General features: G+C 48.7%; 1 protein-coding gene across 1 annotated transcript; it reads left to right on the top strand.

Moving 5' to 3' along the window:
- Window positions 1-421: 421 nt before the first annotated feature.
- Window positions 422-13,767, top strand: LOC118371904 (mucin-5AC-like). Its single transcript, XM_052471847.1, has 4 exons — window positions 422-1,595; window positions 11,930-12,056; window positions 13,210-13,271; window positions 13,677-13,767. The coding sequence occupies exons 1-4, from the start codon at window positions 610-612 to the stop codon at window positions 13,765-13,767; spliced, it is 1,266 nt and encodes a 421-aa protein (XP_052327807.1). The 5' UTR covers window positions 422-609.
- The last annotated feature ends 987 nt before the right edge of the window (window positions 13,768-14,754 follow it).

The following is a 14,754-nucleotide window of genomic DNA, read 5'->3' as shown; positions in this document are numbered from 1 at the left end:
ACTGCAGCACCTACGACAACTGGAGCACCTACTACGACAACTGCAGCACCTACGACAACTGCAGCACCTACGACAACTGGAGCACCTACTACGACAACTGCAGCACCTACTACGACCACTGCAGCGCCTACTACGACAACTGTAGCTCCCACAACAACTACTTCTGCATTTCCTACGACAACTGCAGCTACTACGACAACTGCAGCACCTACGACATCTGCAGCACCTACTACGACCACTGCAGCGCCTACTACGACAACTGTAGCTCCCACAACAACTACTTCTGTAGTTCCTACGACAACTGCAGCTACTACGACAACTGCAGCACCTACGACAACTGGAGCACCTACTACGGCCACTGTAGCGCCTACTACGACAACTGTAGCTCCCACAACAACTACTTCTACAGTGCCTACGACAACTGCAGCACCTACGACAACTGCAGCACCTACGACAACTGCAGCACCTACGACAACTGGAGCACCTACTACGACAACTGCAGCACCTACTACGACCACTGCAGCGCCTACTACGACAACTGTAGCTCCCACAACAACTACTCCTGCAGTTCTTACGACAACTGCTGCTACTACCACAACTGCAGCACCTATGACAACTGGAGCAACTATTACGACAACTGCAGCACCTACTACGACCACTGCAGCGCCTACTACGACAACTGTAGCTCCCACAACTACTTCTGCAGTTCCTACGACAACTGCAGCTACTACGACAACTGCAGCACCTACGACAACTGCAGCACCTACTACGACAACTGCAGCACCTAGTACGACAACTGTAGCTCCTAAAACAGCTACAACTGCAGCAACTACTACAACTGAAGCTACGACAACAACCACACCTTCCACTACAGCTACAACTGACGCTCCGACAACAACCACACCTACTACGACAGCTACAACTGAAGCTCCTACGACCACTACAACGACAACTGCAGCTTCTGCGACAACTGGAGCACCTACTACGACAACTGCAGCACCTACTACGACCACTGCAGCGCCTACTACGACAACTGTAGCTCCCACAACAACTACTTCTGCAGTTCCTACGACAACTGCAGCTACTACGACAACTGCAGCACCTACGACAACTGCAGCACCTACGACAACTGGAGCACCTACTACGACATCTGCAGCACCTACGACAACTGGAGCACCTACTACGACAACTGCAGCACCTACTACGACCACTGCAGCGCCTACTACGACAACTGTAGCTCCCACAACAACTACTTCTACAGTTCCTACGACAACTGCAGCTACTACGACAACTGCAGCAACTACGACAACTGGAGCACCTACTACGACAACTGCAGCACCTACTACGACCACTGCAGCGCCTACTACGACAACTGTAGCTCCCACAACAACTACTTCTGTAGTTCCTACGACAACTGGAGCACCTACTACGACCACTGCAGCGCCTACTACGACAACTGTAGCTCCCACAACAACTACTTCTGCAGTGCCTACGACAACTGCAGCACCTACGACAACTGCAGCACCTACGACAACTGCAGCACCTACGACAACTGGAGCACCTACTACGACAACTGCAGCACCTACTTCGACCACTGCAGCGCCTACTACGACAACTGTAGCTCCCACAACAACTACTCCTGCAGTTCTTACGACAACTGCTGCTACTACGACAACTGCAGCACCTACGACAACTGGAGCAACTATTACGACAACTGCAGCACCTACTACGACCACTGCAGCGCCTACTACGACAACTGTAGCTCCCACAACAACTACTTCTGCAGTTCCTACGACAACTGCAGCTTCTACGACAACTGCAGCACCTACGACAACTGGAGCACCTACTACGACAACTGCAGCACCTACGACAACTGCAGCACCTACGACAACTGGAGCACCTACTACGACAACTGCAGCACCTACTACGACCACTGCAGCGCCTACTACGACAACTGTAGCTCCCACAACAACTACTTCTGCAGTTCCTACGACAACTGCAGCTACTACGACAACTGCAGCACCTACGACAACTGCAGCAACTACTACGACCACTGCAGCGCCTACTACGACAACTGTAGCTCCCACAACAACTACTTCTGTAGTTCCTACGACAACTGCAGCTACTACGACAACTGCAGCACCTACGACAACTGGAGCACCTACTACGGCCACTGCAGCGCCTACTACGACAACTGTAGCTCCCACAACAACTACTTCTGCAGTGCCTACGACAACTGCAGCACCTACGACAACTGCAGCACCTACTACGACCACTGCAGCGCCTGCTACGACAACTGTAGCTCCCACAACAACTACTCCTGCAGTTCTTACGACAACTGCTGCTACTACGACAACTGCAGCACCTACGACAACTGGAGCAACTATTACGACAACTGCAGCACCTACTACGACCACTGCAGCGCCTACTACGACAACTGTAGCTCCCACAACAACTACTTCTGCAGTTCCTACGACAACTGCAGCTACTACGACAACTGCAGCACCTACGACAACTGCAGCAACTACTACGACCACTGCAGCGCCTACTACGACAACTGTAGCTCCCACAACAACTACTTCTGTAGTTCCTACGACAACTGCAGCTACTACGACAACTGCAGCACCTACGACAACTGGAGCACCTACTACGGCCACTGCAGCGCCTACTACGACAACTGTAGCTCCCACAACAACTACTTCTGCAGTGCCTACGACAACTGCAGCACCTACGACAACTGCAGCACCTACTACGACCACTGCAGCGCCTACTACGACAACTGTAGCTCCCACAACAACTACTCCTGCAGTTCTTACGACAACTGCTGCTACTACGACAACTGCAGCACCTACGACAACTGGAGCAACTATTACGACAACTGCAGCACCTACTACGACCACTGCAGCGCCTACTACGACAACTGTAGCTCCCACAACAACTACTTCTGCAGTTCCTACGACAACTGCAGCTTCTACGACAACTGCAGCGCCTACGACAACTGGAGCACCTACTACGACAACTGCAGCACCTATGACAACTGCAGCAACTACGACAACTGGAGCACCTACTACGACAACTGCAGCACCTAGTACGACAACTGTAGCTCCTAAAACAGCTACAACTGCAGCAACTACTACAACTGAAGCTACGACAACAACCACACCTTCCACTACAGCTAAAACTGACGTTCCGACAACAACCACACCTACTACGACAGCTACAACTGAAGCTCCTACGACCACTACAACGACAACTGCAGCTTCTGCGACAACTGGAGCACCTACTACGACAACTGCAGCACCTACTACGACCACTGCAGCGCATACTACGACAACTGTAGCTCCCACAACAACTACTTCTGCAGTTCCTATGACAACTGCAGCTACTACGACAACTGCAGCACCTACGACAACTACAGCACCTACAACAACTGGAGCACCTACTACGACAACTGCAGCACCTACTACGACCACTGCAGCGCCTACTACGACAAATGTAGCTCCCACAACAACTACTCCTGCAGTTCCTACGACAACTGCAGCTACTACGACAACTGCAGCACCTACGACAACTGGAGCACCTACTACGATAACTGCAGCACCTACTACGACCACTGCAGCGCCTACTACGACAACTGTAGCTCCCACAACAACTACTTCTGCAGTTCCTACGACAACTGCAGCTACTACGACAACTGCTGCTTCTGCGACAACTGGAGCACCTACTACGACAACTGCAGCACCTACTACGACCACTGCAGCGCCTACTACGACAACTGTAGCTCCCACAACAACTACTTCTGCAGTTCCTATGACAACTGCAGCTACTACGACAACTGCAGCACCTACGACAACTGGAGCACCTACTACGACAACTGCATCACCTATTACGACCACTGCAGCACCTACTACGACAAATGTAGCTCCCACAACAACTACTTCTGCAGTTCCTACGACAACTGCAGCTACTATTACAACTGCAGCAACTACGACAACTGGAGCTCCTACTACGACAACTGCAGCACCTACTACGACCACTGCAGCGCCTACTACGACAACTGTAGCTCCCACAACAACTACTTCTGCAGTTCCTACGACAACTGCAGCTACTACGACAACTGCAGCACCTACGACAACTGGAGCACCTACTACGGCCACTGTAGCGCCTACTACGACAACTGTAGCTCCCATAACAACTACTTCTGCAGTGCCTACGACAACTGCAGCACCTACGACAACTGCAGCACCTACGACAACTGCAGCACCTACGACAACTGGAGCACCTACTACGACAACTGCAGCACCTACTACGACCACTGCAGCGCCTACTACGACAACTGTAGCTCCCACAACAACTACTCCTGCAGTTCTTACGACAACTGCTGCTACTACGACAACTGCAGCACCTACGACAACTGGAGCAACTATTACGACAACTGCATCACCTACTACGACCACTGCAGCGCCTACTACGACAACTGTAGCTCCCACAACAACTACTTCTGCAGTTCCTACGACAACTGCAGCTTCTACGACAACTGCAGCACCTACGACAACTGGAGCACCTACTACGACAACTGCAGCACCTACGACAACTGCAGCACCTACGACAACTGGAGCACCTACTACGACAACTGCAGCACCTACTACGACCACTGCAGCGCCTACTACGACAACTGTAGCTCCCACAACAACAACTCCTGCAGTTCCTACGACAACTGCTGCTACTACGACAACTGCAGCACCTACGACAACTGGAGCACCTACTACGACCACTGCAGCGCCTACTACGACAACTGTAGCTCCTAAAACAGCTACAACTGCAGCAACTACTACAACTGAAGCTACGACAACAACCACACCTTCCACTACAGCTACAACTGACGCTCCGACAACAACCACACCTACTACGACAGCTACAACTGAAGCTCCTACGACCACTACAACGACAACTGCAGCTTCTGCGACAACTGGAACACCTACTACGACAACTGCAGCACCTACTACGACCACTGCAGCGCATACTACGACAACTGTAGCTCCCACAACAACTACTTCTGTAGTTCCTACGACAACTGCAGCTACTACGACAACTGCAGCACCTACGACAACTGGAGCACCTACTACGGCCACTGTAGCGCCTACTACGACAACTGTAGCTCCCACAACAACTACTTCTGCAGTGCCTACGACAACTGCAGCACCTACGACAACTGCAGCACCTACGACAACTGCAGCACCTACGACAACTGGAGCACCTACTACGACAACTGCAGCACCTACTACGACCACTGCAGCGCCTACTACGACAACTGTAGCTCCCACAACAACTACTCCTGCAGTTCTTACGACAACTGCTGCTACTACGACAACTGCAGCACCTACGACAACTGGAGCAACTATTACGACAACTGCAGCACCTACTACGACCACTGCAGCGCCTACTACGACAACTGTAGCTCCCACAACAACTACTTCTGCAGTTCCTACGACAACTGCAGCTTCTACGACAACTGCAGCACCTACGACAACTGGAGCACCTACTACGACAACTGCAGCACCTACGACAACTGCAGCACCTACGACAACTGGAGCACCTACTACGACAACTGCAGCACCTACTACGACCACTGCAGCGCCTACTACGACAACTGTAGCTCCCACAACAACAACTCCTGCAGTTCCTACGACAACTGCTGCTACTACGACAACTGCAGCACCTACGACAACTGGAGCACCTACTACGACCACTGCAGCGCCTACTACGACAACTGTAGCTCCTAAAACAGCTACAACTGCAGCAACTACTACAACTGAAGCTACGACAACAACCACACCTTCCACTACAGCTACAACTGACGCTCCGACAACAACCACACCTACTACGACAGCTACAACTGAAGCTCCTACGACCACTACAACGACAACTGCAGCTTCTGCGACAACTGGAACACCTACTACGACAACTGCAGCACCTACTACGACCACTGCAGCGCATACTACGACAACTGTAGCTCCCACAACAACTACTTCTGCAGTTCCTACGACAACTGCAGCTACTACGACAACTGCAGCACCTACGACAACTGCAGCACCTACGACAACTGGAGCACCTACTACGACAACTGCAGCACCTACTACGACCACTGCAGCGCCTACTACGACAAACGTAGCTCCCACAACAACTACTCCTGCAGTTCCTACGACAACTGCAGCTACTACGACAACTGCAGCACCTACGACAACTGGAGCACCTACTACGACAACTGCAGCACCTACTACGACCACTGCAGCGCCTACTACGACAACTGTAGCTCCCACAACAACTACTTCTGCAGTTCCTATGACAACTGCAGCTACTACGACAACTGCAGCAACTACGACAACTGGAGCACCTACTACGACAACTGCAGCACCTACTACGACCACTGCAGCGCCTACTACGACAACTGTAGCTCCCACAACAACTACTTCTGCAGTTCCTACGACAACTGCAGCTACTACGACAACTGCAGCACCTACGACAACTGCAGCACCTACTACGACCACTGCAGCGCCTACTACGACAACTGTAGCTCCCACAACAACTACTTCTGCAGTTCCTACGACAACTGCAGCTACTACGACAACTGCAGCTACTACGACAACTGCAGCACCTACGACAACTGGAGCACCTACTACGACCACTGCAGCGCCTACTACGACAACTGTAGCTCCCACAACAACTACTTCTGCAGTTCCTACGACAACTGCAGCTACTATGACAACTGCAGCACCTACGACAACTGCAGTACCTACTACGACCACTGCAGCGCCTACTACGACAACTGTAGCTCCCACAACAACTACTTCTGTAGTTCCTACGACAACTGCAGCTACTACGACAACTGCAGCACCTACGACAACTGGAGCACCTACTACGACCACTGCAGCGCCTACTACGACAACTGTAGCTCCCACAACAACTACTTCTGCAGTTCCTACGACAACTGCAGCACCTACGACAACTGCAGCACCTACGACAACTGCAGCACCTACGACAACTGGAGCACCTACTACGACAACTGCAGCACCTACTATGACCACTGCAGCGCCTACTACGACAACTGTAGCTCCCACAACAACTACTTCTGCAGTTCCTACGACAACTGGAGCACCTACTACGACAACTGCAGCACCTACTACGACCACTGCAGCGCCTACTACGACAACTGTAGCTCCCACAACAACTACTCCTGCAGTTCCTACAACAACTGCTGCTACTACGACAACTGCAGCACCTACGACAACTGGAGCAACTATTACGACAACTGCAGGACCTACTACGACCACTGCAGCGCCTACTACGACAACTGTAGCTCCCACAACAACTACTTCTGCAGTTCCTACGACAACTGCAGCTACTACGACAACTGCAGCACCTACGACAACTGCAGCACCTACTACGACCACTGCAGCGCCTACTACGACAACTGTAGCTCCCACAACAACTACTTCTGTAGTTCCTACGACAACTGCAGCTACTACGACAACTGCAGCACCTACTACGACCACTGCAGCGCCTACTACGACAACTGTAGCTCCCATAACAACTACTTCTGCAGTTCCTACGACAACTGCAGCACCTACGACAACTGCAGCACCTACGACAACTGCAGCACCTACGACAACTGGAGCACCTACTACGACAACTGCAGCACCTACTACGACCACTGCAGCGCCTACTACGACAACTGTAGCTCCCACAACAACTACTCCTGCAGTTCTTACGACAACTGCTGCTACTACGACAACTGCAGCACGTACGACAACTGGAGCAACTATTACGACAACTGCAGCACCTACTACGACCACTGCAGCGCCTACTACGACAACTGTAGCTCCCACAACAACTACTTCTGCAGTTCCTACGACAACTGCAGCTTCTACGACAACTGCAGCACCTACGACAACTGGAGCACCTACTACGACAACTGCAGCACCTACGACAACTGCAGCACCTACGACAACTGGAGCACCTACTACGACAACTGCAGCACCTACTACGACCACTGCAGCGCCTACTACGATAACTGTAGCTCCCACAACAACTACTTCTGCAGTTCCTACGACAACTGCAGCTACTACGACAACTGCAGCAACTACGACAACTGGAGCACCTACTACGACAACTGCAGCACCTACTACGACCACTGCAGCACCTACTACGACAACTGTAGCTCCCACAACAACTACTTCTGCAGTTCCTACGACAACTGCAGCTACTACGACAACTGCAGCACCTACGACAACTGGAGCACCTACTACGACCACTGCAGCGCCTACTACGACAACTGTAGCTCCCACAACAACTACTTCTGCAGTTCCTACGACAACTGCAGCTACTACGACAACTGCAGCACCTACGACAACTGCAGCACCTACTACGACCACTGCAGCGCCTACTACGACAACTGTAGCTCCCACAACAACTACTTCTGTAGTTCCTACGACAACTGCATCTACTACGACAACTGCAGCACCTACGACAACTGGAGCACCTACTACGACCACTGCAGCGCCTACTACGACAACTGTAGCTCCCACAACAACTACTTCTGCAGTTCCTACGACAATTGCAGCACCTACGACAACTGCAGCACCTACGACAACTGCAGCACCTACGACAACTGGAGCACCTACTACGACAACTGCAGCACCTACTACGACCACTGCAGCGCCTACTACGACAACTGTAGCTCCCACAACAACTACTTCTGCAGTTCCTACGACAACTGCAGCTACTACGACAACTGCAGCACCTACGACAACTGGAGCACCTACTACGACCACTGCAGCGCCTACTACGACAACTGTAGCTCCCACAACAACTACTTCTGCAGTTCCTACGACAACTGGAGCACCTACTACGACAACTGCAGCACCTGCTACGACCACTGCAGCGCCTACTACGACAACTGTAGCTCCCACAACAACTACTCCTGCAGTTCCTACGACAACTGCTGCTACTACGACAACTGCAGCACCTACGACAACTGGAGCAACTATTACGACAAATGCAGCACCTACTACGACCACTGCAGCGCCTACTACGACAACTGTAGCTCCCACAACAACTACTTCTGCAGTTCCTACGACAACTGCAGCTACTACGACAACTGCAGCACCTACGACAACTGCAGCACCTACTACGACCACTGCAGCGCCTACTACGACAACTGTAGCTCCCACAACAACTACTTCTGTAGTTCCTACGACAACTGCAGCTACTACGACAACTGCAGCACCTACTACGACCACTGCAGCGCCTACTACGACAACTGTAGCTCCCATAACAACTACTTCTGCAGTTCCTACGACAACTGCAGCACCTACGACAACTGCAGCACCTACGACAACTGCAGCACCTACGACAACTGGAGCACCTACTACGACAACTGCAGCACCTACTACGACCACTGCAGCGCCTACTACGACAACTGTAGCTCCCACAACATCTACTCCTGCAGTTCTTACGACAACTGCTGCTACTACGACAACTGCAGCACCTACGACAACTGGAGCAACTATTACGACAACTGCAGCACCTACTACGACCACTGCAGCGCCTACTACGACAACTGTAGCTCCCACAACAACTACTTCTGCAGTTCCTACGACAACTGCAGCTTCTACGACAACTGCAGCACCTACGACAACTGGATCACCTACTACGACAACTGCAGCACCTACGACAACTGCAGCACCTACGACAACTGGAGCACCTACTACGACAACTGCAGCACCTACTATGACCACTGCAGCGCCTACTACGACAACTGTAGCTCCCACAACAACTACTTCTGCAGTTCCTACGACAACTGCAGCTACTACGACAACTGCAGCAACTACGACAACTGGAGCACCTACTACGACAACTGCAGCACCTACTACGACCACTGCAGCACCTACTACGACAACTGTAGCTCCCCCAACAACTACTTTTGCAGTTCCTACGACAACTGCAGCTACTACAACAACTGCAGCACCTACGACAACTGCAGCACCTACGACAACTGGAGCACCTACTACGACAACTGCAGCACCTACTACGACCACTGCAGCGCCTACTACGACAACTGTAGCTCCCACAACAACTACTTCTGCAGTTCCTACGACAACTGCAGCTACTACGACAACTGCAGCACCTACGACAACTGGAGCACCTACTACGACAACTGCAACACCTACTACGACCACTGCAGCGCCTACTACGACAACTGTAGCTCCCACAACAACTACTTCTGCAGTTCCTACGACAACTGCAGCTACTACGACAACTGCAGCACCTACGACAACTGGAGCACCTACTACGACAACTGCAGCACCTACTACGACCACTGCAGCGCCTAGTACGACAACTGTAGCTCCTAAAACAGCTACAACTGCAGCAACTACTACAACTGAAGCTATGACAACAACCACACCTTCCACTACAACTACAACTGACGCTCCGACAACAACCACACCTACTACGACAGCTACAACTGAAGCTCCTACGACCACTACAACGACAACTGCAGCTTCTGAGACAACTGGAGCACCTACTACGACAACTGCAGCACCTACTACGACCACTGCAGCGCCTACTACGACAACTGTAGCTCCCACAACAACTACTTCTGCAGTTCCTACGACAACTGCAGCTTCTACGACAACTGCAGCACCTACGACAACTGGAGCACCTACTACGACAACTGCAGCACCTATGACAACTGCAGCACCTACGACAACTGGAGCACCTACTACCACAACTGCAGCACCTACTACGACCACTGCAGCGTCTACTACGACAACTGTAGCTCCCACAACAACTACTCCTGCAGTTCCTACGACAACTGCAGGTACTACGACAACTGCAGCACCTACGACAACTGGAGCACCTACTACGACCACTGCAGCTCCTACTACGACAACTGTAGCTCCCACAACAACTACTTCTGCAGTTCCTACGACAAAAGCAGCTACTACGACAACTGCAGCACCTATGTCAACTGGAGCACCTACTACGACAACTGCAGGACCTACGACAACTGGAGCACCTACTACGACAACTGCAGCACCTACTACGACCACTGCAGCGCCTAGTACGACAACTGTAGCTCCTAAAACAGCTACAACTGCAGCAACTACTACAACTGAAGCTACGACAACAACCACACCTTCCACTACAGCTACAACTGACGCTCCGACAACAACCACACCTACTACGACAGCTACAACTGAAGCTCCTACGACCACTACAACGACAACTGCAGCTTCTGCGACAGCTGGAGCACCTACTACGACAACTGTATCACCTACTACGACCACTGCAGCGCCTACTACGACAACTGTAGCTCCCACAACAACTACTTCTGCAGTTCCTACGACAACTGCAGCTACTACGACAAATGCAGCACCTACGACAACTGCAGCACCTACGACAACTGGAGCACCTACTACGACAACTGCAGCACCTACTACGACCACTGCAGCGCCTACTACGACAACTGCAGCTCCCACAACAACTACTCCTGCAGTTCCTACGACAACTGCAGCTACTACGACAACTGCAGCACCTACGACAACCACAAGTGCAGCACGTACTACGACAACTGCAGCACCTACGACAACTGCAGCTTCTACGACAACTGCAGCTCCTACGACAACCACAACTGCAGCTTTTACGAGAACTACCACTGCTCCTACTATCAACAGCACCATAGAAGCTCCTACTTCCACAACCATAACTGAAGCTTCTATAACCACCACAACTGTATCTTCTACTATGACAACCACAACTTCAGCTGCCATAATGACAACTACGAATTTAGCTCCAACAATGGCAACTCCAGCTCTTACAGCCACCACCACCACTGTAGCTTCTAGCATGGCAATTCAACCTGCAGGTCCTACAACAACGACCACAACTGTTGCTCCAACAATGACTACAACTGCAGCACCTACAAGTACAACCACAATTGTACTTCCAACTTTTACTTCAACTTCTATGGCTTCAGGGACATCAACAACCAGGTAAGCAAGATATGTTTTGTATAATTATTTTATGCAATTGAATAAACACTATGAAGCTATGAAGAACTATGAAGCGAAGAACCAACTTTGAAGCAAAAGCATTCAAAATGTCAGCCATTCTTTAGAAAAGCTCTTTGTGTACCTCAGTTTGTGTATAGGCGCTATTTCAATCCAATTAATATGCTTGCTGAAGGTAAAACAACCATATTTTTTTTAACATACTTCTAATTATTTGATTCATTTAGCCCGCTTTAGCACTTAAATGCTTTAAGTTAAACACGGAATCAACTTAGCTTTTGTAGCATTTATACTTTTTGTACTACAACAATTCAAAACGTTATAAACTAGACACATTTAAACAAGTAGAAACTAGCATGTAATAACCTAACAATAGTGGTAACTCTTGATCCGTTCAAGCTAGAGACACCAAACCAAACCAAAAACCAAAGTTTTCCCATCTACCTACCATTACTACTGCAGTCACTACCACTAATAAATCTTATTTCACAGCCATAAAACATTATAAGACAAGCTAGCAAGCACACATATTTTCTTTAGGAAATGACATGTTCAGTTATTACTATTTTCTCTTAGATTTGGCACAGTGGTGGTTTTTGTTAGACTGGTGTTCCAGCTCAACACACTAGTCCCCACTGAGGATGATGTCCTTGGTGTCATCAACAAGCAACTGTCTCGTCAATTCAACATTCAGAGAAGCACTCAGACCACCTTCCAGAATGCAACTTATATCAGTGAGTTCAAGAAATTAGACTTATTATTATTTCCACTCTCTCTATATATCTTTTCATAGCTAAACATTCAACTGCTCCCGCTATCTAAATACTTCTTGAATGTTTTTTAATGTTGAAACTCCTATATTGTAGCAGTTCATTTGGTCTGTTGTCTATCATAACACTTTTTTTGTGTGCTCACAGAACTTACAGATACTTCATTTGCCGTCGATCTTGGTTTCAAAATAACCAATGTAACCATGGAGTCTCAAAGAGATAGACTCACATTCACCAGCGAGACCTACAACAAGATACAGGATTCAATTAACAGCCTAGTAAGATACTTCTATACATAAGATACATCCATGGTCATGTTCAGGTCATGATAGTAATTGACAACTTGTTGTTTTGTCCCCTTTTAGCTCCATGAAATTCTTAGTAAACCAGATGGCAAACCATTTGTCTTTCCCAATGCCAACTTCACGTAAGTACAATGCCATGTCTGTGAACCAACCCATCTTTCTCAACTGCACTCTTTAGAATGTCTGCAGATTTCATACAGCTGCTGTTTGTACAGCTAAACAGGATGGAGGGAAGATGTTCAACTCTCACACAAAACCAATGTTTACGTCCACAGTATTGTTGGCACTCAAATCAGGGCAGACATCATGTATGTATACAAAGAGGAAGACGTCAAGCTCCCTAGTGCTTTTCTAGAGGAAGTCTTAAAAGTCTCAGGTATGCTGCTTTTGTTGCCATTTCATTTTTTTTATTATGGCAAGTTATAAAACACTGTGTACAGTACGTGTAATACTCAATCTCGAAAACACTTTCATATCTATGTTCTAGTTTATAATCCCCCTAAAATGTATTTACATGTGTATTCTAGGTCTCCTAACAACCACGGTTGCCCCAACAACTACCAGTACCTCACCACTTCCAACCCTTTTGCTGACCACTACTTTCAATACCACAAGTAATGGAGGTTTTCCTGGCTGGGCTCTGGCCATTATCATCCCCTGTGGCATCGCTATCATTCTGGTACCCCTGTGGATCCTGCTATGTGTACGTATAGGCTTGTGTTCACTTGTGTACTGTGAAAATACTCTACAAAGTATATGATCAAATAAGCTGTTCGATGTCTGCAATGATATTGATTTAGCATGTGAATCATACTTCACCATCTTTGTTTTGCAGTGCATGCTATGTGGCTGTTGTGCAGCTGTAAGGAGACGCTGGCACAGACGTAGATCTTACAATGTACAGTACACCACCAGAAACGGTTTCTTCTGAGGTGACAACGCTAACATCTGTGGGCAACTGTCATCACAAGAACAACCAATCATCTATATCTGCTAATCACGGGACTTTAATGCATGGAAAATTCCTTGTTACTACATACAATTGCATCTGAAAAGATCAAGTGGGGAGTTGCATATATTTTTATCATAAAAAGAAAATTGATAATGGGTTTAATAGGCCACATGTTTTTTGTGCAATGTACTACGTTTTATATTATAGATATATGATTGTTAATCAAAGATACAGCTGAGCTGAACATGGAATGTTTATATATTTATTAGCTATGTCATTTGTGGTTTCAAGCTGTGCTATCCACTTACTAAAACGTTTATCACTTATTTATTTAATGTGTAATAAGCTAGATTACAATATTTATTTTTGAGTTTTGTTATTAACTCTCTTGATTAACTATGAACTAATTTATTTTAAACTGAAATACAGTACTTGTTTCTTCAACTTACAGTTTGACAAATGCAATAAAAAGTCTTTACAAACCAGTATTACGTTAACAGTTTATGAATAGGTTTGACTGCAGGGTGATTATAGACAAAACAGCTACACATCAAAAATTGTCCAAATTGTCTGACCTGGCACCTGAATTATGTTTTTTTTCAATGCAAACCCTAAAGGCCAAGTGCAGTCAAAAACTAGATTTAGCTGTGTTT

The sequence above is a fragment of the Oncorhynchus keta genome, chromosome 20, assembly GCF_023373465.1.
Source record: "Oncorhynchus keta strain PuntledgeMale-10-30-2019 chromosome 20, Oket_V2, whole genome shotgun sequence".
Taxonomy (NCBI): Eukaryota; Metazoa; Chordata; class Actinopteri; order Salmoniformes; family Salmonidae; genus Oncorhynchus; species Oncorhynchus keta.
Note: the sequence above shows the minus strand (reverse complement) of the source record. Positions and strands in the feature narration are given on the sequence as shown.

Excerpts from the sequence above, each read along its gene's own strand:
- LOC118371904 (XM_052471847.1), top strand. The coding sequence starts at position 610 with ATGACAACTGGAGCAACTATTACGACAACTGCAGCACCTACTACGACC. Across the intron at positions 12,057-13,209 it reads TCAGGGACATCAACAACCAG|CTCCATGAAATTCTTAGTAA; the intron begins GTAAGCAAGATA and ends GTCCCCTTTTAG. Across the intron at positions 13,272-13,676 it reads TTTCCCAATGCCAACTTCAC|GTCTCCTAACAACCACGGTT; the intron begins GTAAGTACAATG and ends TGTGTATTCTAG.